The 27887-nt window shown below is 37.5% G+C and overlaps 1 protein-coding gene across 1 annotated transcript in view; it reads right to left on the bottom strand.

Annotated features, from left to right (window-relative positions):
* OBSCN (obscurin, cytoskeletal calmodulin and titin-interacting RhoGEF) overlaps positions 1-27887 on the bottom strand; it is a 937038-nt gene that overhangs the window by 476507 nt on the left and 432644 nt on the right. Inside the window, 6 exon segments of the mRNA XM_053713767.1 lie at positions 1865-1909; positions 7165-7362; positions 8705-8826; positions 11780-11855; positions 13268-13546; positions 15831-17189. Coding sequence (XP_053569742.1) covers positions 1865-1909; positions 7165-7362; positions 8705-8826; positions 11780-11855; positions 13268-13546; positions 15831-17189 — 2079 coding nt within the window.

Genomic DNA, 27887 nt, shown 5'->3' with positions numbered 1-27887 from the left:
AGAAAAATGGAATTGTACACAAGAAAATAACTGTGAGTTTATAGCAAAAGCCAGAGAGTCATCTGTCAATACAAAACATGGTAAGTTTGTAATGTGAAATATATTAACATGACAACAAAGGTATAACAAATAAAATAATGATATGAATATGTCACAATACCTTTAAAAATCTAATTTATGCTTGACCGCCATGGGTCCAACATATATGTTTTTAGCTCTGCATGTGTATGTAACCAGCATCTTTCTAAATACTAGACATGTGCATTTCATTTCATTCCGAATTTAAATTCGGACGAATTTGTCAAATTCGGAGATTCGGATCGATTTGAATTTCCGAATTACCGTAGCACCGAATCTAACGAATAAATCCGAATTAGTTCGTATTTATTCATAACATTCGGATGGCCATGGACTAATCACAATTACACTAGTATTGTACTGTATATTAGGTTATATCACTCTGCTATGGGTTACACCTAATATTACAGTACATAATACTAGTCTAATACACAGCACATTCCACCTAACACATACCGAACTTCCAAATTTACGAATCGAATCCGAACCGAATACATCCGAATACATCCAAATTTATTTGAATCCGAATGAATCCGAATGAATCCGAAAATAATGCATTCGAATGCATCCGAATTCGAATCAATCCGAAAACTAAATTCGAAAACATTGGAATCGATCCGAAACAAAACGATTTTTTTCGCCGCGCACAAGTCTACTAAATACTTATTTACTGTATTTTTTCTAGCAGCATATGTTTTTCAGATAACAGAATTTCACTTGACCAGGGAGTGAGAAAAAAATAAGCCCTGTGTGATAAAGTTGGGTGTTGCTTTATGCTGCTTGATGTCATGAGTAGGACATTACTCTCTAATATAAGAGAAAAATGCAGAATAAGATAATACTATTTTGTAGCAGAAAAAACATTCCCCCTAACTCTGTCTCACAACAGTGTAGGGGCATTCAAATTCCTCTGGTACTAATAAACTGTACATAATGAGCAAAACTTATCAGCCCATCCAACTTCATCATCTATTCTACATTAATTCACTAAAAAAAAGTTGAGATGAGGGTGCGCCATAGAATAATACTTTAACTGGTAAAGCGGGAGAGTGCTCTTGCTCTTGTCCACTGTTCCAAATGCCAATGTAAACAGGATGAGACGGCTTCACACATCACAGGTAATTTCAGTAAGCAATTTAAAATAAAGGAGATTTTGCGCCAAAGAGTTCCCCTAACGCGCGTTTTACTAAATGCTTCCATTTGTGTTGCCCTACACACCACTGATCTCACAGAATAAATTTATTACATACTTTGTTTTTATCATTTCAACATATTTCTATTTTCCAATAAGGAGCTGTCTGCATAGCATCTTACATGTAAACAACCGGAGGGGTCTCATTGCTTTTCAACTCTATAACATTTTATGGGGGGCTCATTTCACAAACAACTACTTTATTTATATATTTAAAAATCATGTTAAACATCGGTCTTAGTAAACATTACCCCAGTTTTTAAAAGTACACAAGTCCTTGTTATTGTTCTCATATCAGAAAATAAATAACATCTTAATTCATTTAAATGCATTCATCTTTAGAGATCATTACTTTGTTAGCCCAAGATAATTAGGAAATATTTTTGTGTTAAGAATAAAATGTTACAATAATACTTTCATTTGGCCAACTAAACAAAAAGTGCTATTTTTTTAAAAGTAAGTGATCTGAATATTATGAATACTGTGCCGTCTTTCCTATATGTGTCATGTTTTATTGCATCTATATCTATAAAATGTAGCCACATCAAACCTCAATAAAGATGCACAAAAAGATAATAATAATAAGTTGCTCACCCCCTAAATCTTCCAATGGTTTCTCCTTTTGCAGCTCACCTGGTCCTTAAAACAGAATACAAATATGTAATTACAATCCAGTAGAAAATCAGTATATTTGTAATGCTGATTAAAGGGACATAAAACCCAAAATTTGTCATTCATGATTCAGATAGAACATGCAATTTTAAACAACTTTCCAATCTACTTCTATTATCAAATTGTCTTTGTTTTCTTATTATTTTTTGTTGAAAAGCAGAGATTTGCACATGTCTGCAACACTCTATGGCAGCAGATTTGCAACAACGTTATACATTAGCAAGAATACTAGATGGCAGCACTATTTCCTGTCATGTAGTGCTTCAGGCACGTGCACGCTACCTATCTAGATATCTCTTCAACAAAGAATAACACAAGAACAAAAAAATTTGATAGAAGAAAATTGGAATCTTTAATAAAATTGTATTCTCTATCTGAATCATAAAAGAAAAGATGTTGGCTTCATGTCCCTTTCATTTTCTTTACTTTTATTTATAAAGCAGCGAGGAAATAAATTACGTAAGAGCCACTGTGTGAAAAAAAAAAATGTTTTAGATCTTTTATTCTGATTTTTACATAGGAGACAGTAACTTTAAAACATTGGAAAGAAAAAAAAACATATTGAATAAGAGAAGTCACCTGCTTACTAATGTATTTAGTTTTTCCAACAGAAACTATACATTTTGACAAATATATGTTAACAATTTTATTGAGATTATTTTTTTAAATGGCTTCAGCTAACAGCTCTACTGCACATTGTAGTTGTAATATTTGCCCCATGTTAAAATATTTTAATATTCTTTTTAAAACATACAAAATAATGCCTAACTTACAAGAGTATCAGACTTTAAAGGGATATGAAACCCAATTTTTTATTTCATGATTCAGATAGAGCATGCAATTTGAAACAATTTTCTAATTTACTCCTATTATCAATTTTTCTTTTTTCTCTTGGTATCTTTATTGGAAAAGGCAGGAATGTAAGCTTAAGAGCCAGCCCATTTTTGGTTTAACACCCTGGGTAGCGCTTGCTGATAGGTGGCTGGATTTAGTCACAAGTGCTAGCCAGGTTCTGAACCAAAAAATGGCTGGTTCCTAAGCTGATATTCCTGTTTTTTCAAATAAAAATACCAAGAGAACGAAGAAAATTGATAATAGGAGTAAATTAGAAAGTTGCTTCAAATTGCATGCTCTATCTGAATCACAAAATAAATAATTTGGGTTTCATCTCTCTTTAAATTGAACAACAAGACATGAACTATAGGTAAGCCCATTGCTACAATTGCCTATTAGTGAATTACGGCAAACATGAAAACATTTTATTGTAGTTCTTCCTAGTTAATGTATAAAGCAGCTGATGGATAGATTTAAGACAAACTTTGTGCTATCTTCATTGTTTTTTATGCACAAGAAGAAATTGTATTTTCACTTGTCATATATACAATAATATGTGCACAATTTAAATTCTATACGTTTGAAAGAGGAAACCTAAATTCATTTTCTTTGTTCATTTGGTAATGTTTTTTTTTTTTTAATCAACTTGGCAGTATTTTCCATATATGCATTTACTGAGGTAATTAAGTTTTATTTCAGGGGCCCCAATACATATGTGGCGTAGCATACGCGATTTTGGTATTACATATACGGCGTAGCATACAAGTTACACGCGCACATTTCACCCGTCACCCACAATTTTTACTCCCATAAGCTAACATGGGACCACGTCGCAAAACGGAATCTAATATTCAGCGCAAAGACTTACGTGGTGAAAATGGAGAAATCTTACTCCATTTTCATCTTGCCATACTAAGGCAGCCGCAGCAGGCCTTGCACTGAGTATGGGAGCACCGTAACTCCCGAAACTGCCTGCAAAAATTAACTAAAAAAAATAAACATCTAACACATGCACAATATCTATCTACCTGTCAACCACCAACCCCCACCGCAATCTAATAAATGGCCAGATTACGAGTTTTGCGTTATGAGTGGCTCGCTACTAACTTGCAAGTTAGTAGCGAGCCACTTTAGTGCTGCTATTACAGGTTTGCAAAAACCCGGCGTTGGAGGGCAATATGGCAGCGTTGAGCTCCATACCGTACACAAATACCAGCACTGCTTTGAGCTGGTTTTACGTGCTTGTGCACGATTTCCCCATAGACATCAATAGGGACAGCTGGCTAAAAAAATGCCTAACACCTGCAATAAAGGAGCGTAAAGCTCCGTAACGCAGCCCCAAATGATTCCTATGGGGAAAGAAAATTTGTGTTTACACCTAACACCCTAACATAAACCCTGAGTCTAAACACTAGTAATCCCTAATCTGCTGCCCCCAATGTCGTCGCTACCTACATACATTTATTTACCCCTAATCTGCTGCCCCCAATGTTGTCGCTACCTACCTACACTTATTAACCCCTAATCTGCTGCCCTCAATGTCGCCACCGCCACTATACTAAAGTTATTAACCCTTAAACCTCTGGCCTCCCACATCACTAACACTAAATAAATATATTAACCCCTAAACCTAACCCTAAGTCTAACCCTAACTCTAACACCCCTAACTTTAATATAATTAAAATAAATCTAAATAAAAATTACTACTATTACCTAACTAATTCCTATTTAAAACTAAATACTTACCTGTAAAATAAACCCTAAGATAGCTACAATATAACTAATAGTTACATTGTAGCTATCTTAGGTTTTATTTTTATTTTACAGGTAAGTTTGTATTTATTTTAACTAGGTAGACTAGTTAGTAAATAGTTATTAACTACCTAGTTAAAATGATACAAACTTACCTGTAAAATAAAACCTAACCTGTCTTACACTAACACCTAACATTACACTAAAATTAAATAAATTCCATTAAATACAATTAACTAAATTACAAAAACACTAAATTACACAAAATAAAAAAGAAATGTTCAAATATTTAAACTAATTACACCTAATCTAATAGCTCTATCAAAATAAAACCCCCCCCCCCCCAAATAAAAAAAACCCTAGCCTAAACTAAACTGTCAACAGCCCTTAAAAGGGCCTTTTGTGGGGCATTGCCCCAAAAAATCAGCTCTTTTACCTGTAAATAAAAATACAAACATCTCCCCAACAGTAAAACCCACCACCCACACAACCAAGCCCCCCAAATAAAATCCTATCTAAAAAACCTAAGCTCCCCATTTCCCTGAAAAGGCATTTGGATGGGCATTGTCCTTAAAAGGGCATTTAGCTCTTTTCCATTGCCCAAACCCTAAGCTAAAAATAAAACCTACCCAATAAACCCTTAAAAAAACCTAACACTAACCCCCGAAGACTGGACATCCATCCTCATCAAGCCGGGAGTTTTTTTTGAAGACTGGACATCCATCCTCAACAAAGCCGGGAGAAGTCTTCATCCAAGCGGCAACAAGTGGTCCTCCAGGCAGGCAGAAGTCTTCATCCAGACGGCATCTTCTATATCCTTCCGACGTGGAGCGGCTCCATCTTCAAGACATTCGGAGCGGAGCATCCTCTTATGTCAATGGCTACTGAAGAATGAAGGTTCCTTTAAGGGACGTCATCCAAGATTGGAACAGCCAATAGAATGCAAGCTCAATCCTATTGGCTGATTGGATCAGCCAATAGGATTAAAGCTCAATCCTATTGGCTGATTGCATCAGCCAATAGGATTGTTTACCCTTTAATTCCGATTGGCTGATAGAATTCTATCAGCCAATCGGAATTCAAGGGACGCCATCTTGGATGACGTCCCTTAAAGGAACCTTCAATCTTCAGTAGCCGTCGACAGAAGACGATGCTCCGTGCCGGATGTCTTGAAGATGGAGAAGCTCCGCGTCGAAAGGATAAAAATAGAAGATGCTGTCTGGATGAAGACTTCTGCCCGTCTGGAGGACCACTTTTTGCCACTTGGATGAAGACTTCTCCCGGCTTTGTTGAGGACTTCTGCCCCCTTGGATGAAAACTTCTCCCGGTTTGATGAGGATGGATGTCCGGTCTTCAAAAACTGTAAGTGGATCTTCGGGGGTGGGTTTTATTTTTAGCTTAGGGTTTGGGCAATGGAAAAGAGCTAAATGCCCTTTTTAGGGCAATGCCCTTCCAAATGCCATTTTCAGGGCAATGGGGAGCTTAGGTTTTTTAGATAGGATTTTATTTGGGGGGTTTGGTTGTGTGTGTGGTGGGTTTTACTGTTGTGGGGGGGGTTTTTTTACAGGTAAAAGAGCTGATTTCTTTGGGGCAATGCCCCGCAAAAGGCCCTTTTAAGTTTTTAGTTTAGGCTAGGGTTTTTTTTATTTGGGGGGGGGGCTTTTTTATTTTGATAGGGCTATTAGATTAGGTGTAATTAAATATTTCATAATTTCTTTTTTATTTAATTATATTAAAGTTAGGGGTGTTAGGGTTAGGTTTAGGGGTTAATAACTTTAGTATAGTGGCAGCGGTGACGTTGGGAGCGGCAGATTAGGGGTTAAAAATATTTAACTAGTGTTTGCGATGCGGGAGTACGGCAGTTTAGGGGTTAATATGTTTATTATAGTGGTGGCGATGTCCGGAGCAGCAGATTAGGGGTTAATATTTTTATTTTAGTATTTGTGATGTGGGAGGGCCTCGGTTTAGGGGTTAATAGGTAGTTTATGGGTGTTAGTGTACTTTGTAACACATAAATACATTAGTACACATATATAGACACATATATACTATATATATATATATATATATATATATATATACATATATATTCATATTTAATAAATTGTTTAACTATGTATTTACTGTAAATATTTCACATTTTAATGTTCTGCACATAGTAGAGTATTTATAAATAGATATTCCTATATATATATATATATATATATATATACGTATATATATATTTCTGTACCTATATATAATCATATATAAGTATAGATATATATTGTACCAAAATACCATCATATATATGTAGAAATATGTATTTTTGTATAAATAGAACATATTCTGCTTTGTGAAGAACATTGGAATAAGAAATATTCATATTTTCATGTTAGATTAGAGAACTTGAGAATATGCAATCAGGTTTGCCCGTGAGTAGAGTTTTAAGGTAATATGTTAACGCGCACAAGATATTGTAAATATGGCTTCTTGCGCGCATTGGGTGATAGCTTTTTACTTACAACTTTTAATACCGCTCCCCTTGCAATCTGACCCAGTATATGTATATACACATGAAGTTTACCATATATATATATATGTTACAAATAAATAAAAATTATATATATAAAGTTTACCAAAAAGATCAGATTTACCTTTGACGACCAGTCTGGCAGAAGAATATGCTGAACCAGAAGAATTACTGATATATGTAGAATATTCACCAGCATCTTCTTTTGTAACATTTAGGATTTCCAGCGAATGTAGTTTCTTTTTATCTGTCATCAGTATTTTGTCTGACGCATGTATAGGTTGGCCATCCCTGAACCAATATACACGAGGACGTGGATATCCTGTGGCAGCATGGGAAGAATCACACTACACTGAAATGCAGCAAGGTTGGTAGAGAAACAAGCAATCTTCACTGCTTACTCGCTGTTATTAAACTAATCATATCTTATTTATATTTGTATTCACTTGCTACAACCTGATAATGGTCTGGTAATCTAATAATAAAAAGTAATAAAAGGAAAGAACTCCCGATGTATCTTAGAAAGACACCAAAAAGGGATTTACTAATTAGGGGTTTATCAAAACGTAAAGCACAATATATTGTAAAATTGTTTTTCCCTTTACACACACATGCTTCTGTATCCTACATACTGTATGTCTGTAAACCAAAGTTCAATACTTAGAGAGAAAAATGGAAAATTAACATTTTATTATCCTACACCTCACTTTTTCTTCTGATGGCTGTGTTTACATAGCTTGTCAATAGCCTATACTTAAAGGGACAGTAAAGTCACAAAAAATCTTTCATGATTTAAATAGGGCATGTAATTTTAAACAACTTTCCAATTTACTTTTATTAACAATTTTGCTTTGTTGTCTTGGTATTCTTAGTTGAAAGATAAATCTAGGAGGTTCATGTGCTAATTTCTTAGACCTTGAAGACTGCCTCTAATCGGAAAGCATTTTGACAGCTTTTCACCACTAGAGGGTGTTAGTTCATGTGTTTCATATAGATAACATTGAGCTCCGGCACGTGAAGCTCCTAAGAGCAAGCACTGATTGGCTAAAAATGCATGTCTGTCAAAAGAACTGAAATAAGGGGGCAGTTTGCAGAGGCTTAGATACAAGGTAATCACATAGGTAAAATGTATATTATTATAACTGTGTTGGTTATGCAAAATTGGGGAATGGGTAATACAGGGATTATCTACCTTTTTAAACAACAAAAATTCTGGTGTTTACTGTCCCTTTAAGTATAGAAACTTTCAGTATATGTAGGGATACCACAGGCTAGATCAGCTATTTCAAATGACTTATTAAGGGTAAAAGGTCTACTTATAAACAATTTAATACATTCCAACAGGTAAAATGGATCATTGGGAGCAAATTAAAGGGGAGACAAGTTTGGGGTAAACTGTCCCTTTAAGAAACTTATCTACAATAATCGCAATAGACTTTAATGGTGATTACTGTATTGAAAATAATTTAATACGTTTTTCTAAAGGATTGTGATCGACCCACAGATCTTTTAATGAAAGTGAATAAAGCTTATGTACAGTAGTAATATCACATTCTCTATTTGCTGCTTTAATCTTATAATTCATTTGATCTACGGGTAAAACATGATTGGAAAAGCAGTGGGAAGGGAATTACACATAACGCAGTTTCTTAGTTTCACTATACCTTTCACTTTAATCGCAAATTTGGCGAGTGGTGTCCCCGGTGCTACTAGAATGTCCCTGAGCTCCTCCAGGACCTGAGGCAGTTGGTCTTGTTCAGTTGATGACTCTAAACTTTCCTGCTCTCTGCATAAAAATAACAGTGATTAACCCCTTAACGACACAAAAGTAATCTGCATGTCCTTAACCCCTTAATGACCACAGCACTTTTCCATTTTCTGTCCGTTTGGGACCAGGGCTATTTTTACATTTCTGCTGTGTTTGTGTTTAGCTGAAATTTTCCTCTTGCTCATTTACTGTACCCACACATATTATATACCGTTTTTCTCGCCATTAAATGGACTTTCTAAATATACCATTATTTTCATCATATCTTATAATTTACTATAAAAAAAATTATAAAATATGAGGAAAAATGGAAAAAAACACACTTTTTCTAACTTTGACCCCCAAAATCTGTTACACATCTACAACCACCAAAAAACACCCATGCTAAATAGTTTCTAAATGTTGTCCTGAGTTTAGAAATACCCAATGTTTACATCTTCTTTACTTTTTTTGCAATTTATAGGGCAATAAATACAAGTAGCACTTTGCTATTTCCAAACCATTTTTTTTCAAAATTAGCGCTAGTTACATTAGAACACTAATATCTTTCAGGAATCCCTGAATATCCATTGACATGTATATATTTTTTTTTAGTAGACATCCCAAAGTATTGATCTAGGCCCATTTTTGTATATTTCATGCCACCATTTCACCGCCAAATGCGATCAAATAAAAAAAATTGTTCACTTTTTCACAAATTTTTTCACAAACTTTAGGTTTCTCACTGAAATTATTTACAAACAGCTTGTGCAATTATGGCACAAATGGTTGTAAATTGTTCTCTGGGATCCCCTTTGTTCAGAAATAGCAGACTTATATGGCTTTGGTGTTGCTTTTTGGTAATTAGAATGCCACTAAATGCCACTGCGCACCACACGTGTATTATGCCCAGCAGTGAAGGGGTTAATTAGGGAGCATGTAGGGAGCTTTTTGGGGTAATTTTAGCTTTAGTGTAGTGTAGTAGACAACCCCAAGTATTGATCTAGGCCCATTTTGGTATATTTCATGCCACCATTTCACCGCCAAATGCGATCAAATTAAAAAAAACGTAACATTTTTCACAATTTTAGGTTTCTCACTGAAATCATTTACAAACAGCTTGTGCAGTTATGGCACAAATGGTTGTAAATGCTTCTCTGGGATCCCCTTTGTTCAGAAATAGCAGACATATATGGCTTTGGCGTTGCTTTTTGGTATTTAGAAGGCCGCTAAATGCCGCTGCGCATCACACGTGTATTATAGCTAGCAGTGAAGGGGTTAATTAGGTAGCTTGTAGGGAGCTTGCAGGGTTAATATCACATTTAGAGTAGAGCTCAGCCTCCCACCTGAAACATCAGACCCCCTGATCCCTCCCAAACAGCTCTCTTCCCTCCCCCACCCCACAATTGTCCCCGCCATCTTAAGTACTGGCAGAAAGTCTGCCAGTACTAAAATAAAAGCTATATTTGGTTTTTTTTGTGTGTTTTAAAAAAAGCATATTTACATATGCTGCTGTGTACTATCCCCCCTTAGCCCCTAACCTCACTGATCCCCCCCAAACAGCTCTATAACCCTCCCACTCTAACTTAATCTGCGCCATCTTGGGTACTGGCAGCTGTCTGCCAGTACCCAGTTTAGAAGAAAACATGCTTTTTTTTTTATTTTTACTAATTTTTTCTGTAGTGTAGCTTCCCCCCACACCAAACCAACCCCCCACCCCTCCACGATCTCTTTTTGTGAGATTTGGGCATTTCTTATTAAAGATTTGGGCATTTCTTTGCCGTAGTGTAGCGGTTCCCACCCGCTCCCGCCCGTGCACGCGCCCGCCCGCCACCCTCCGTGCACGCGCGCGCGCCCGCGCGCGCCCCCTAACATTCCCGCCCCCGATCCCGCCCCCCTTGACTAAGCAGCACACACCGATGGCCGCCCACCCGCCTCCCAAGCCGGCTCCCACCCACCAACGATACCGGCCATCGATGTCCAGTGCAGAGAGGGCCACAGAGTGGCTCTCTCTGCACCGGAAGGCCATGTAAGGTTATTGCAGGATGCCTCCATATCGAGGCATCACTGCAATAACCGGAAAGCAGCTGGAAGCGATCAGGATCGCTTCCAGCTGCTTTCCACACAGAGGACGTGCAGGGTACGTCCTCAGGCATTAACTGCCTTTTTTTTGAGGACGTACCCTGCACGTCCTCGGTCATTAAGGGGTTAAAGGGACACTGAACCCAAATTTTTTCTTTCGTGATTCAGATAGAGCATGCAATTTTAAGCAACTTTTTAATTTGCTCCTATTATCACATTTTCTTCATTCTCTTGGAATCTTTATTTGAAAAGCAAGAACGTAAGTTTAGAAGCCGGCCAATTTTTGGTGAACAAGCTGGGTTGTTCTTGCTGATTGGTGGATAAATTCACCCACCAATAAACAAGTGCTGTCCAGCGTCTGAACCAACAATTGTCTGGCTCCTTAGCTTAGATGCCTTCTTTTTCAAATAAAGATAGCAAGAGAACGAAGAAAAATTGATTATAGGAGTAAATTAGAAAGTTGCTTAAAATTGCATGCTCTGTCTGAATCATGAAAGAAACAATTTGGGTTTAGTATCCATTTTGGCCCTGTAATAGCGCTGGTCTCGCCAAAAGCGGAGAGGTGCACTAATAAAACATGCCTCACTCATGAAGGCATTGGGCTATAGTACAGAGGCCTCTGCCAGTGAGAGCCTTGCTATTTAACCCCTTCAACTGAAAATGATAGCCGATTTACAGGGTACATCGGCTGTCAATTAAGGGGTTCATTTTAACATTTATCCTAAGAATTAAGTATGACTAGCACATAGTAAATAAAGAATTTTGTTTATAAAAAGCATTATACACTTGTTATTTCAGAATAGATGCAGTTAAATTAAACAATTTTATTTTTAACTTATTCAGAATTTTTGTTTTTGGAAACTCATTATCAATTACATAGCCTTTTTGTGATTTATTGATTATAGCTTACCGGGAAATGTATCCTTGTGCGCTGAAATAAGATGAAGTATCGGTTGCTTCTGCAGTGTCATAATCTGTACTGGTCACTATAAAGGAAATGTGTGCAAAATATTAGACATGTGCAGGGGCAAATAATTTGTTTTGGACTAACCGTTTATCACATGAAAGAGTCTTTAGTTTCCTTAGATATTTGTTCATGGGATTGTATGAAATTCTGTTTGTTAATGAAACTCTGTTCACATGCTATTTCCTATGGGAAAATTCTTCAGGGTAGCAGTTGGACAGCAGCTTAGACTTAAATAAAGTTACTAGTGCTACAGCTACAAGCCAGCAGAAGCAAAAAATTTGCTTTTTTTAATGACTCAAGACTGTGAACATCAAAATTGAAGAGTACATCCTTATTGGCTGACACATGAATCAATCAATTGACAAGGACTTTGCTTATCATAAGTAAATAGGCCCATTTATCAAACCCTGAACAGACAAGGATTCGGCCCACTGTTCGCAATTATTATTGTTATTGTACAAGCCCCTGCTCAATTGGTTGTACTAGACGATGATTTAACTTTGACACTTCATCTACTTAAAGGACCATTGAACACAGCTGAATTGCATGATCAGCAAATGCATACTAAAAAGACAATGCAATTTATCTGCAAAATATCACCAGAAATTATCTTTGCTGTCAGACATAGGGACATTTTTGGTCAATATCACTTTTCAGTTTAGTGACCTTCTACCTTTTTGATGTAAAAGCCTCAAATTATTTCTTTTTTTATATACGAAAAAGTTTCAACAAGTACAAAGATAAAAATATACAAAATGTCTTGCATTATAACAACATTGGTTTCGGGCATAACTGGTTGAGATGTATGTAAAACAATGTAAAAAAAAGAGAGGTAAGCAAAATACAAACAACAAAAAAACACATGTATATATATATATACCAGCTATTGAGTAGTTGGGCTGCACACGGGCTGCTAACTGTCATATAACATCAAGTCTGGAAGAATCAAGTAGTCCACAGGTTTATGTGTAAAGGTAGTTAAAGTAAAGAGTAATTGGTAAATCATTATTTTAAACATCTATTAATTGTATCCCATGTTTACTAAAGTAAACATTATCCAGTTTTCCTAAATCAGAGTTTGATGCTGTTTCAGGATGATCCTCATAACATAAAGCCCTTAGCCAACCCAGAGGTTGCAGTGCCCTTTAACCAAGTAATTAACAATAGAATCATTTTAGTTGGAGGTGTGCAAATGTCTGAAAACATTCAAATTTTAAATTAAAATGTTACATTTTCAAATTTTAGATGCCAACATTGATTCTAATCAATTTACATTGAAGTTTATGAAAACCAACATTCGAATGTTAATATTTAAACATGTTAATACCATATATGTGAAATCTTAAAAATGAACAACTGCTGCTTATTACAAAACTAATAACAACATAAAGCAATAGGTTTCTTCTTACTTTTTTAATATTTGATACTTACAGTCTACTCTTAGTTCAGCTTTGGTTGATGAGACCCCCATTCTATTTTCTGCCAGACATCTATAGACTCCTATATCTGGGGGAACCACGGCAGTGATGATGAGCTGGTGACACCCTTCTTCATCCTCATTGATCATATAGTGATCATCTTCTTCAATAACCTTCCCGTCTTTAAACCAGCGAACTGTTGGCATTGGTTTTCCAATAACAACACAATCAAAACTAACAGGGTAGCCATCTTGCACTTCTTGGTTCTGAAGCTCGGTAATAAAGATAGGTGCTAAAATTAAAAGCATAAAAAGTTTATATATATATATATATATATATATATATATATATATATATATATATATATTGTTTACATTACTTGTTTATATTGTGAAGATTTGTCAATAATAGCTGTGTTTATATATATTTTTTTACATTACACATTACAGAACACTGAAAAAGACTTATATTTATACTTCTAACTTAATTTTTTGTTTATTTATTTTTCTACCTTTTCTTGTCATTTTCCTCTCTTTGTTATTCTATCAACTTTTGATAACACTAGATTGTGTGTCTGCCAATTACCCATTTCCTCTATGTTTCTTTTGTTTTGTTGATTTGTTTATCAAAAACATACAGAACCGATTCAAATGCAGGGAGTAAAAATTAATTTATTCAGCCCCACACTGTAAGGCAGCTACTCACAAGATAGATAATAAAACAACCAAAGGGAAAGTGTCCTCCCACAATGAACGGACTGGAGTCATCGTGGGAGGACACTTTCCCTTTGGTCAACTATCGCCTTGACTGGTTTGCACCTCCGGAAATTCTTGACGATACGGATCTTAAAGTCGAGTGATTTTATGAAGATGCTTGTTTTATTATCTATCTTATGAGTAGCTGCCTTACTGTGTGGGGCTGAATAAACACATTTTAACTCTCTGCATTTGAATTGGTTTTGCGCTTTTCTCTTCTGTATGTTTTAGATGTATTTTGTGTGTTTGGAATACACTGTTTGAGGAGCTGCATACCGACGTGTAGGGGGGCATTTATTGGACACCTGCCTATACTATCACAACAGTATTGTTCAGGATTTCATTGACTACTACCATCCTGTTCAATTGCCATCAGAGGACTTTGGTATATTTTTGCATCACGACTATGTGTCTGTGACTTTTTACATGGAATAAGGTACTCTGTATTGATTGTTCCTTGACACTAGACATTTTTACCTTTGGAGAGTGTATGAATGGATGTAATAGATATGCTTTATTGGGAGCAGCACTATTTTTCTTCTGTTTGTTGAGATTATTTCTGTATCAACTGATGTTTATCAAAAACACTTTAGAGAAATGCTCCAGATTCTATGTTATGCAGAGATAATAAAGAGCGGAAGGAGTGCATATGACAGGAGCGAACCTAAGGCTGGGGGCTCCTATAATGGACGTGAATGGGTTAATTAGAGATTTAGGAGAGGGGGAGGAGGTTGGCTTAGGAGATAGGAGTGTAGGGGGAGGGAGGAACAGGGAACAAAGGAAAGGTGGGTTAGGAGAAAGGAGGCAGCACTTAAGGGGCAGGTATTAGAAGGCAGAGTAGCAGGAAGTGAAGCACATTAACATTTTTTTCTTGTTTTGCAGGAGGACGTTTTACAGAGCAAAGCGATGTCAGCCAGGAATCGTAGGATACCGAAGAAATTCCTAAATGGTGATGACACAATATGGAGGACTAGGGCAGTCTCTTCCTATTTCCTCTGTTCTATACCTTTTTTGCGGCCTCTGGTTGTTCTGCCCCCTGCTGTATATGTCCACCCACCTCTGCTCTCCTTCCTCTTCACTCGCGGGCATACCCCTATATCTCGCATCTCTATCCCTCTGTGCTTGCCTTCCCACCTTCCTTATTCCTGCTGTTGCCTGTGCTGGGCCCACCGGGACCCCAACACCTACTCTTTACTCCGAGACCCATCGCTCCTATCCCCCACTTTGGTGCCCTTGGGCTTGGGGCCATGATCCGGTGGTCTAGCTGCTGAGCAGATTGTGCAGCGGGTTCTCTCTGGCAATTCCTCGGGCCTCATCATGGGGGGGGGGGTTGTGGTCACCCCCCCCCCGGAAAACGTGGGCCCATGTTTAATTGAAATGCTTGGGCATTATGTTGATTTGTGGTGTTGAAATTGCAGGAATTGGTTTATGGCTCTCTTATCTGATTTTGGCTACAATAGCAAAATCAGTATGACTAAAGTGACCTTTCCATTTTTTATTGGCAAAATATTGGTGTTGTGTATTTATTTCAGGTATTCTGGGGGGAGTGAGGGTAGTGATAAGTGTGCCCTTATGGTACTAGTATAAGGGTCGGGTCAGGGAAGGTAAAATGGACTCTCTAAGCCTTATATTCCACAGGGGTCTCGACAACGATCGAACAGATACAGCTAGGCAAAGTTTGTCAAACCTCAGTCCTAGCTAACTAGGTTATCTCATTATAGATCTTGGCTATATCATATTTCATAATTTCAGTCACTCCCAACAAATAAGATAAATCATGCTTTAAAGTCAACTCTTTTGATGTGACAGAATCTTTCTTACCAGTGTCTGATGTTAATAATGTCATTTTCTGTTTTGCCTCTAGACGTTGTTGTTCTGTTGTTCCTCTTTCTACTTTCATTATTCGTAATTCAACCTTCTTCACACCTTGGTCCAAAATGTCTATTTTAACTGGAATACCCATGGCAGAAAACATTTCTTTGAACCTTTTAGAAGCTATAGTGGCTTCTGACATTACTTCAAATTTGATATAGATGTATTTATCATCTTCCCGATATGTTTGATGATCTATTTCTGTAATGTCCCCCTCATCTGCACTGACAAAAAGTTCTTCCTCCACATCAGATATTTCATGGGATGCCTTTGATTTAAAGATTTTGTGAAGTCTTCGGCCTGCCTTCCGGAAAGCATCGTCTAGTTCACTTCCTGAAGAACTCTCAGTTTCACTGTCTATCGCTGGTTTAGGCTTAGCTGGAGATGGTTTAGGCTTCTGAGTAACGTCAGGAGTTTCACTACCAACCACCAGCTGAGCACTGTGAACTACAGCACCAAATTTGTTAGAGACCTCACATGTATATTTCCCTGTGTCCTCCAGTTCTACACCAGTGATAATTAAGGAACATGTCCCATCACTGTAATTGTCTATATGATAATGGCGACCATCAGAAAGTTCTTTATCATCTTTAAGCCAGCGAGCTGTAATGTCAGTTTTGCTGAAGGCAACACATTCTAAATGAACTGTTCCTCCTGGTTCAACATTAGCATCTTTAAATGTCTCGCCAAACAGAGGACATTCTTGCTGCTTGATTACCTTTCTGGCTTTGTATCCTTTAAAGGCTGCCTGAATTTTCACAGCTGCTTTATCCATTGCAGGATCATCATCAAGAAGTATTTCTGGTTCTTCAAGTGTTTTTTGGGGAGCAGGTTCCTTAACCTCTTCAGTGTTAGTCTCAAAGTGTTTCCAAAATTTATTGGTAGACACAGTTTGAACCTTATTACCTAATGTGAAAGTGGAATGTCCAGCTTTTTTAAGATATGACACCAGTGATGGCGTACCTGCACGAGACTCATCATCTGAGCTTGTAACAGAGAAATCAGCTTCACTTCTAGCTATATCCTCAGAAGTGTACCCTGAAAAGTCTGTTCGTCTTTCGGCTTCTCTTTTCCGTCTCATCTTTTGATCTTCTTCTGGGACCTCAGTGATAGAATCCAATGTAGGTTCTCTACTCATTCTCCTTTTTTTAGCTAAGGCTTCCCATAGCAAATGAAGATCACCTTCCTGAGCAGCCTCTGGTGGCAGACTAGGCTGAGGACCATCTTCATCTTCTACTCGAACTTCAGGACCTTCTTGAGCAACAGTAAGAATTTCTTGTGTAGTCACAAGTTCAGAAATTATTTGTTCTGAAATGAAAGTGGTAACAGAAATAAAATAAATGCACATAAAATATTAAAATATTGAGTACATACAGTATATATATATATATATATGTATATATATATATATATATATATATATGGTAGATAATTGGAGTCCAGCACCATAAATTTAAATAGTAGTTTTCAGCCTGTGTGCCCGTCACTGTGGAGTATCAGCTAAACTCCAAGAGATACAGTCCTTATGTAGAATATGTGCCAGCACCACAGTACAATCTTGCTTCTTAAAGGTGAAAAATTATTTTTATTTGGGTATAACAACCATAAAAAAAGCAACGTTTCGGACCTACATGGTCCTTATTCATGCATAGTTAAAAAACAATTAAACAGACATTTAAAAAGGTTATCTGGGCCAATCAGGGTTCAATACTACATACTAATTAGGTTAACTCATACCTGTCCAGGTATTCCAATTTTCATTACCTTAGAGCCCCCTAGTGGTACCAGAATACATAACATGCTAGAAAATCTTATAAAAACAGATATAAATCATAGTCCCTATTCAGACCATAGGGGTGTAAAGTATTTAAACGTTTGATTCACCATACTTCTTTTTGCTTCAGTTTTAATTCCCTATTGCCCCCTCTTCTGTGAATGGGGATAGGGTCTATTATTTGAAAACGGAGTTGGCTAACTGTATGTCCCATATGTGTGAAATGTGCAGATACTGGTAGTGACAGGTCTTTTGATTTAATGGAGGCCTTATGTTGACTAAACCTATCCCTGGCGGCCTGAGTGGTCTCGCCAATATAACAATGCCCACATGGGCATTTAAGTAAATAAATTACGGAATTAGTCTGACATGTATATAATCCATTTATGGTATATTGTTTCCTTTTATCATTCTGCGACAAGAATTTTAATTTTATTATAGAGTTACATTGGGCGCAATGGAGGCAGGGGTAGCATCCCTTGTTTGGTGTGGTTAGATAATTAATACTAGAAGATTTAGTGGTTAAAGCAGATGTGGGTACCACTAAATCTTCTAGTATTAATTATCTAACCACACCAAACAAGGGATGCTACCCCTGCCTCCATTGCGCCCAATGTAACTCTATAATAAAAGGAATTTCTTGGTGCAGAATGATAAAAGGAAACAATATACCATAAATTATATACATGTCAGACTAATTACGTAATTTATTTACTTAAATGCCCATGTGGGCTTTGTTATATTGGCGAGACCACTCAGGCTGCCAGGGATAGGTTTAGTCAACATAAGGCCTCCATTAAATCAAAAGACCTGTCACTACCAGTATCTGCACATTTCACACATATGGGACATACAGTTAGCCAACTCCGTTTTCAAATAATAGACCATATCTCCATTCACAGAAGAGGGGGCAATAGGGAATTAAAACTGAAGCAAAAAGAAGTATGGTGGATCAAACGTTTAAATACTTTACACCCCTATGGTCTGAATAGGGACTATGATTTATATTTGTTTTTATAAGATTTTCTAGCATGTTGTGTATTCTGGTACCACTAGGGGGCTCTAAGGTAATGAAAGTTGGAATACCTGGACAGGTATGAGTTAACCTAATTAGTATGTAGTATTGAACCCTGATTGGCCCAGATAACCTTTTTAAATGTCTGTTTAATTGTTTTTTAACTATGCATGAATAAGGACCATGTAGGTCCGAAACGTTGCTTTTTTTATGGTTGTTATACCCAAATAAAAATAATTTTTCACCTTTAAGAAGCAAGATTGTACTGTGGTGCTGGCACATATTCTACATATGGACTATATATATATATATATATATATATATATATATATATATATATATATATATATATATATATATATATATATATATATATATTGTCGTAGAAATTAGTAACAGACCTTAAAGGGACATGAAACCCCAAAATGTTCTTTTATGATTCAGATAGAGAGCACATTTTTAAACAACTTTCTAATTAACGTCTATTATATAATGTGTTTTATTCCCTTGGTATCATGTGTTGAAGGAGCAGCAATGCACTACTGGTTTCTAACTGAACACATGGGTGAGCCAATGACAATCGGTAGATATATGCAGCCACCAATCAGCAGCTAGAACCTAGGTTCTTCGCTGCTCCTGAGCTTACCTAGATAAACCTTTCAGCAAAGGATAACAAGAGAAGGAAGCAAATTAAATAATAGAAGAAAATTGGAAAGTTGTTTAAAATTGTATTCTCTATGTGAATCATGTAAGAAAATATTTGGGTTTCATGTCCCTTTAAGCAACTTTTGACTCTTAATTTTGTGTACAAAACACATTCTATGAGGGTTATCATTTTAAGTTTTTTTTTAGTTCTGACAACACTTGAAGATCCATCAAAGGAGTCCAAGAATGACATTTTTATCCTGAGAGTTCTGCATTTCACTTAAAGACATTTCCTACATGTGAAAAGGGAAGACATACTGTACAATAGAATATTAAATAGAATCCAATTAATGTTTATTTTGTACTTTGAATTTTGTTCACTTTAGCATTATATTTGTATTTTGAGTTGTATTCTGTTGAACGTGTTTCTTGTATAGCAGTGTACTTAGGGATATGGGTTGTTTTGCTAATTATGCTTGTATTTTTTACTACACACTGTGTGTTATGAAAGAAACTGTTAAGTTTATTAAAAGGCTTAATAAAGCTGAAGCTGTAAGTATTTTCCGCAAACAAAATAACACCATAACAAGAGGTCAAGATCTAAAGTAGAAGGGTAGCAGGTTGAGGAATAATTTGAAGAACCACTTCTTCACAGAAAAAGTAGTTGATTTATAAAAGACAAATAATGTGGGGGGGGCTTCAAGAATGCCTAAAAAAAGCATAAGGCTATAATATGATCTAAATAAGCTTACACTTGAAGTGTGGAAATGTGTGTTGGGTCTATGTCTCTTCTCTGCTGCTAAAACCTGTGTTTCTCTGTAAATTGATGGATGAAGTGGAATTCAGCATTTCTTACGTATATTTTTGGGTTTCTCACAGCTCTCATAACATTTTGTAATCTGTTATAGAGACATTCTTACTTATGTGTAAAAATTGAGCCTGTCCAACATTCCCTAGAGAAGCCAAAAAGTAAAACCTTTAAGCTTGCTGGATCAGGATATTTGCAGCACTTAAAGAAAACCAAGATTACAAAATTTGCTTTTTAGCCTCTCTAAGGATTGTTGAACAAACATAATTTTTACATAAAAGTATTTAATTTCTTTTTAAGTTACCTTAAAATACAAAACATGCGGCTAGATTACAAGTTTTGTGTTATGAGTAAAAAAGCAGCGTTAAGGCTCATAACGCTGTTTTTTACTACCGCTGCTATTACGAGTCTTGTAGGTACAGCTGTCCTGCACACTTTTTTTGCCTTACCGCAAATCAACTTATGCAATTTGCGTAAAGTCTTTTTTCAATGGGACATCGATTGCGCTGGTATTACAAGCTTTTTTTTTAGGCCAAAAAGAGGGCGGTACAGCCTATCCCGCAAGATTCGTAACGCATTCTAAAGTCAGTAGTTATGAGTTTTACACTACAAAGCCGTAGCATAAAACTCATACCTAAAGTGCTACAAAGTACACTAACACCCATAAACTACCTATTAACCCCTAAACCGAGGCCCTCCCGCATTGCAAACACTAAAATAAAATTATTAACCCCTAATCTGCCACTCTGGACATCGCCGCCACTAGAATAAACATATTGACCTCTAAACCGCCGCACTCCTGCCTTGCAAACACTAGTTAAATATAATTAACCCCTAATCTGCTGTCCCTAACATCGCCGCCACCTACCTACATTAATTAACCCCTAATCTGCCGCCCCCAATGTCGCCGCCACTATATTATATTTATTAACCCCTAAACCTAAGTCTAACCCTAACCCTAACACCCCCTAACTTAAATATAATTAAAATAAATCTAATTAAAACCTACAATTAATAACTAAATAATTCCTATTTAAAACTAAATACTTACCTGTAAAATAAACCCTAAGCTTGCTACAATATAACTAATAGTTACATTGTATATAGCTTAGGGTTTATTTTTATTTTACAGGCAAGTTTGTATTTATTTTAACTAGGTAGAATAGTTAGTAAATAGTTATTAACTATTTACTAACTACCTAGCTAAAATAAATACAAATTTACCTGTAAAATAAAACCTAACCTAAGTTACACTAACACCTAACACTACACTACAATTAAATAAATTACCTAAATTAAATACAATTAAATAAATTAAATATAATTACCTAAATTACAAAAACAAACAAACACTAAATTACACAAAATAAAAAAACAAATGACAAGATATTTAAACTATTTACACCTAATCTAATAGCCCTATCAAAATAAAAAAGCCCCCCCAAAATAAAAAAAACCCTAGCCTAAACTAAACTAAACTACCAATAGGCCTTAAAAGGGCCTTTTGCTGGCATTGCCCCAAAGAAATCAGCTCTTTTACCTGAAAAAAAATACAAACAACCCCGTAAAACCCACCACCCACACAACCAACCCCTCAAATAAAACCCTAACTAAAAAAACCTAAGCTCCCCATTGCCCTGAAAAGGGCATTTGGATGGGCATTGCCCTTAAAAGGGAATTTAGCTCTATTGCAGCCCTAACCTAAAAATAAAACCCACCCAATAAACTCTTAAAAAAACCTAATACTAACCCCCTGAAGATCCACTTACAACTTTGAAGATCCGACATCCATCCTCAACGAAGCCGGGAGAAGTCCTCATCGAATCGGCAAGAAGTCCTCAACGAAGCTGGGAGAAGTCTTCATCCAAGCCGGGAGAAGTGGTCCTCCAGACGGGCAGAAGTCTTCATCCAGACAGCATCTTCTATCTTCATCCATCCGGCGCGGAGCGGGTCCATCCTTAAGACATCCGGCGCGGAGCATCCCGAATGAAGGTTCCTTTAAATTATGTCATCCAAGATGGCGACCCTTGGATTCCGATTGGCTGATAGAATTCTATCAGCCAATCGGAATTAAGGTTAAAAAAATCCTAATGGACGCCATCTTGGATGACATCATTTAAAGGAACCTTCATTCTTCAGTTGGACTTCGTTTGAAGAGGATGCTCCGTGTCGGATGTCTTGAAGATGGAGCTGCTCCACGCCGGATGGATGAAGATAGAAGATGCCGCCTGGATGAAGACTTCTGCCCGTCTAGAGGACCTCTTCTTCCAGGCTTGGATGAAGACTTCTGCTCATCTGGATGACCACTTCTGCCGGCTTCGTTGAGGACTTCGGCCTGGTTGGGTGAAGACTTCTCAAGGTAGGGTGATCTTCAAGAGGTTAGTGTTAGGTTTTATTAAGGGAGTATTGGGTGGGTTTTAGAGTAGGGTTGGATGTGTGGGTGGTGGGTTTTAATGTTGGGGGGGTATTGTTCTTTTTTTTACAGGTAAAAGAGCTGATTACTTTGGGGCAATGCCCCGCAAAAGGCCCTTTTAAGGGCTATTTGTAATTTAGTATAGGATAGGGCTTTTTATTATTTTGGTTTTTTTTTATTTTATTAGGGGGATTAGATTAGGTGCAATTAGTTTAAAAAACTTGTAATTATTTTATTATTTTCTGTAATTTAGTGTTTGTTTTTTTCGTACTTTAGATAATTTTTTTAAATTGTATTTAATTGTATTTAGTTTAAGTAATTAATTTAATTATAGTGTAGTGTTAGGTATAATTGTAACTTAGGTTAGGATTTATTTTACAGGTAAATTTGAATTTATTTTAACTAGGTACCTATCAAATAGTTAATAACTATTTAATAATTATTGTACCTAGTTAAAATAAATACAAAGTTGCCTGTAAAATAAAAATAAACCCTAAGCTAGATACAATGTAACTATTAGTTATATTGTAGCTAGCTTATGGTTTATTTTATAGGTAAGTATTTAGTTTTAAATAGGAACAATTTAGTGAATTGTAGTAATTTTATTTAGATTTATTTAAATTATATTTAAGTTAGGGGGTGTTAGGGTTGGGGTTAGATTTAGGGGTTAATACATTTAATATAGTTGCGGCGACATTGGGGACGGCATATTAGGGGTTAATAAATGTAGGTAGGTGTCGGCGATGTTAGGGACGGCAGATTAGGGGTTAATAATATTTAACTAGTGTTTGCGATGTGGGAGGGCGGCGGTTTAGGGGTTAAAATATTTATTATACTGTTTGCGATGTGGGGGGGCCTCGGTTTAGGAGTTAATATGTAGTTTATGGGTGTTAGTGTACTTTTTAGCACTTTAGTTAAGAGTTTTATGCTACGGCGTTAGCCCATAAAACTCTTAACTACTGACTTTTAAATGCGGTATCAGTCTTGACAGGAGAGGCTGTACCGCTCACTTTTTGGAAGACTCGTAATACCGGCGTTATGCAAGTTCCATTGAAAATATAGGATACACAATTGACGTAAGTGGATTTGCGGTATTTTCGAGTCTGACCAAAAAAGTGAGCAGTGAGCCTGTCATTTCAAGACTCGTAATACCAGCGGGACCTCTCAACACTGCTTTTTAACCCTAATGCACAACTCGTAATCTAGCAAATTTTTTTCTTTCATGATTAAGAAAGAGCCTGCAATTTTAAACAACTTTCCAATTTACTTCAATTACCTAATTTGCTTCATTCTCTTGATATCCTAAATTAAGCTAAGTAGCTGCTGATTGGTGGCTGCACATAGATGCCTCGTGTGATTGGCTCACCCATGTGCATTGCTATTTCTTCATCAAAGGATATCTAAAGAATTAAGCAAACCAGATAATAGAAGTAAATTTGTATTAGAACAGCAGCTCTATTTAAAGAACACAAATGAATTAAGAGAGCTCAAAGATATCTTTACAGGTATATATGAAAGTTATAATTACATTTTCCTGGTTATGGAAAGAGCATGTCATTTTAAGACAATTTTATTATCAAACGTAGTTAACCATATTGTTATAAGCAAGGAACAATGCAATAATAGCATTCTCTAACTGACTAGAACATTTTACTTTTTTAACCTTTATATTCCTTTAAGGTGAAATGTGTACAGGGCAGAAGCCTGAGCAAACAGGAGATGTTACAAAACTTACTCCAAGGATAACTGATTTGTGGAATTTCAACCAACTGTGATATACCAGATGGTCCATTCAAAAACACTTAGGATCCAATTAACCTCCTGTGTTCAGGCATAGATTATATGACTGACCTGTTCTTTGATGCAAACATTGGGTCTCAATGCACCACACTCCTGCCATTATAAAGGGTAGAGATTTTTTAAAGTTGTTCCAATGTGTGATTAATGACATATATATAGGAATTTGTCTGACCATCTAGCTGTCTGCTTGTATTTTGTTTAGTTGTTAATATGGGTATTTGTCAAGTCATAGCTACTAAAATATATTATGAGTGGGGCGCTAACAGTACCGTGCGAGCTATATAGTGTTTATCGTGGCTGTTTGCACACATCAAAAGGAGTGTTACAAGTTGAAAGTAAATGCGAACGCGTGAGCGCAATCTAGAATGATTACCGCATTCTCAGAGCTCTGGTTAACGTGAAGCAAAAAACAGAATTTATGCTTACCTGATAAATTACTTTCTCCAATGGTGTGTCCGGTCCACGGCGTCATCCTTACTTGTGGGAATATCTCTTCCCTAACAGTAAATGGCAAAGAGTCCCAGCAAAGCTGGCCATATAGTCCCTCCTAGGCTTCGCCCACCCCAGTCATTCGACCGACGGACAGGAGGAAAAAATAGGAGAAACCATAGGGTGCCGTGGTGACTGTAGTTAGAGAAAATAATTAATCAAACCTGATTAAAAAACCAGGGCGGGCCGTGGACCGGACACACCGTTGGAGAAAGTAATTTATCAGGTAAGCATAAATTCTGTTTTCTCCAACATTGGTGTGTCCGGTCCATGGCGTCATCCTTACTTGTGGGAACCAATACCAAAGCTTTAGGACACGGATGAAGGGAGGGAGCAAATCAGGTGACCTAAACGGAAGGCACCGCGGCTTGCAAAACCTTTCTCCCAAAAATAGCCTCCGAAGAAGCAAAAGTATCAAATTTGTAAAATTTGGCAAAAGTGTGCAGTGAAGACCAAGTCGCTGCCTTACATATCTGATCAACAGAAGCCTCGTTCTTGAAGGCCCATGTGGAAGCCACAGCCCTAGTGGAGTGAGCTGTGATTCTTTCAGGAGGCTGCCGTCCGGCAGTCTTGTAAGCCAGTCAGATGATGCTTTTAAGCCAAAAGGAAAGAGAGGTAGAAGTCGCTTTTTGACCTCTCCTTTTACCAGAATAGACGACAAACAGAGAAGATGTTTGCCTGAACTCTTTTGTAGCTTCTAAATAGAATTTTAGAGCACGGACTACGTCCAAATTGTGTAACAAACGTTCCTTCTTTGAAACTGGATTCGGACACAAAGAAGGTACAACTATCTCCTGGTTAATATTTTTGTTAGAAACAACCTTTGGAAGAAAACCAGGCTTAGTACGCAAAACCACCTTATCTGCATGGAACACCAGATAGGGCAGAGAACACTGCAGAGCAGATAACTCTGAAACTCTTCTAGCAGAAGAAATAGCAACCAAAAACAAAACTTTCCAAGATAACAACTTAATATCTATGGAATGTAGAGGTTCAAACGGAACCCCTTGAAGAACTGAAAGAACTAGGTTTAAACTCCAGGGAGGAGTCAAAGGTCTGTAAACAGGCTTGATCCTAACCAGAGCCTGAACAAATGCTTGAACATCTGGCACAGCTGCCAGTCGTTTGTGTAGTAAGACAGATAAGGCAGAAATCTGTCCCTGTCTAGTTACCGGTTTTCTGGCTTGAACCAGAGTGTCTATCACAGAATCTGAAAACCCACGCTTTGATAGAATCAAGCGTTCAATCTCCAAGCTGTCAGCTGGAGGGAAACCAGATTTGGATGTTTGAATGGACCCTGAACAAGAAGGTCCTGTCTCAAAGGTAGCTTCCATGGTGGAGCCGAAGACATATTCACCAGGTCTGCATACCAAGTCCTGCGTGGCCACGCAGGAGCTATCAAGATCACCGAGGTCCTCTCCTGCTTGATCCTGGCTACCAGCCTGGGAATGAGAGGAAACGGTGGAAACACATAAGCTAGGTTGAAGATCCAAGGCGCTACTAGTGCATCCACTAGAGTCGCCTTGGGATCCCTGGATCTGGACCCGTAGCAAGGAACCTTGAAGTTCTGACGAGACGCCATCAGATCCATGTCTGGAATGCCCCATAATTGGGTCAACTGGGCAAATATCTCCGGGTGGAGTTCCCACGCCCCCGGATGGAAAGTCTGACGACTCAGATAATCCGCCTCCCAGTTTTCCACTCCTGGGATGTGGATCGCAGATAGGTGGCAGGAGTGATCCTCCGCCCATTGTATTATTTTGGTCACTTCTTTCATCGCCAGGGAACTCCTTGTTCCCCCCTGATGATTGATATAAGCAACAGTCGTCATGTTGTCTGATTGGAATCTTATGAATCTGGCCTTTGCTAGCTGAGGCCAAGCTCTGAGAGCATTGAAAATCGCTCTTAGTTCCAGAATGTTTATCGGCAGAAGAGACTCTTCCCGAGACCATAGTCCCTGAGCTTTCAGGGATTCCCAGACCGCGCCCCAGCCCACTAGACTGGCTCGGTCGTGACAATGACCCACTCTGGTCTGTGGAAGCTCATTCCCTGGGATAGGTGGTCCAGGGTTAGCCACCAACGGAGTGAATCTCTGGTCTTCTGATCTACTTGAATCACTGGAGACAAGTCTGTATAGTCCCCATTCCACTGTTTTAGCATGCACAGTTGTAATGGTCTTAGATGAATTCGAACAAAAGGAACTATGTCCATTGCTGCAACCATCAACCCTACTACTTCCATGCACTGAGCTATGGAAGGACGTGGAACTGAATGAAGAACTTGACAAGCGCTTAGAAGTTTTGACTTTCTGATATCTGTCAGAAAAATCCTCATTTCTAAAGAATCTATTATTGTTCCCAAGAAGTGAACTCTTGTCAACGGAGACAGAGAACTTTTTTCTATGTTCACCTTCCATCCGTGAGATCTGAGAAAGGCCAGAACGATGTCTGTATGAGCCTTTGCCTTTGAAAGGGACGACGCTTGTATTAGAATGTCGTCCAAGTATGGTACTACTGCAATGCCCCTCGGTCTTAGAACCGCTAGAAGGGACCCGAGTACCTTTGTGAAAATCATTGGAGCAGTGGCTAACCCGAATGGGAGAGCAACAAACTGGTAATGTTTGTCCAGAAAGGCGAACCTTAGGAACTGATGATGTTCTTTGTGGATAGGAATATGTAGGTACGCATCCTTTAGATCCACGGTAGTCATAAATTGACCTTCCTGGATTGTAGGTAGAATCGTTCGAATGGTTTTCATTTTGAACGATGGTACTCTGAGAAATTTGTTTAGGATTTTTAAATCCAGAATTGGTCTGAAGGTTCCCTCTTTTTTGGGAACTACGAACAGATTTGAGTAAAATCCCATTCCTTGTTCCGCCATTGGAACTGGGTGTATCCCTCCCATCTTTAACAGGTCTTCTACACAATGTAAGAATGCCTGTCTCTTTATTTGGTTTGAGGATAAATGAGATATGTGAAACCTTCCCCTTGGGGGTAGTTCCTAGAATTCCAGAAGATAACCCTGAGAAACTATTTCTAGCGTCCAGGGATCCTGAACATCTC

This window comes from Bombina bombina, chromosome 5, assembly GCF_027579735.1.
Source record: "Bombina bombina isolate aBomBom1 chromosome 5, aBomBom1.pri, whole genome shotgun sequence".
Classification (NCBI taxonomy): domain Eukaryota; kingdom Metazoa; phylum Chordata; class Amphibia; order Anura; family Bombinatoridae; genus Bombina; species Bombina bombina.
The sequence above is the reverse complement of the archived record's forward strand: the minus strand, read 5'-3'. Positions and strand labels throughout refer to the sequence as shown.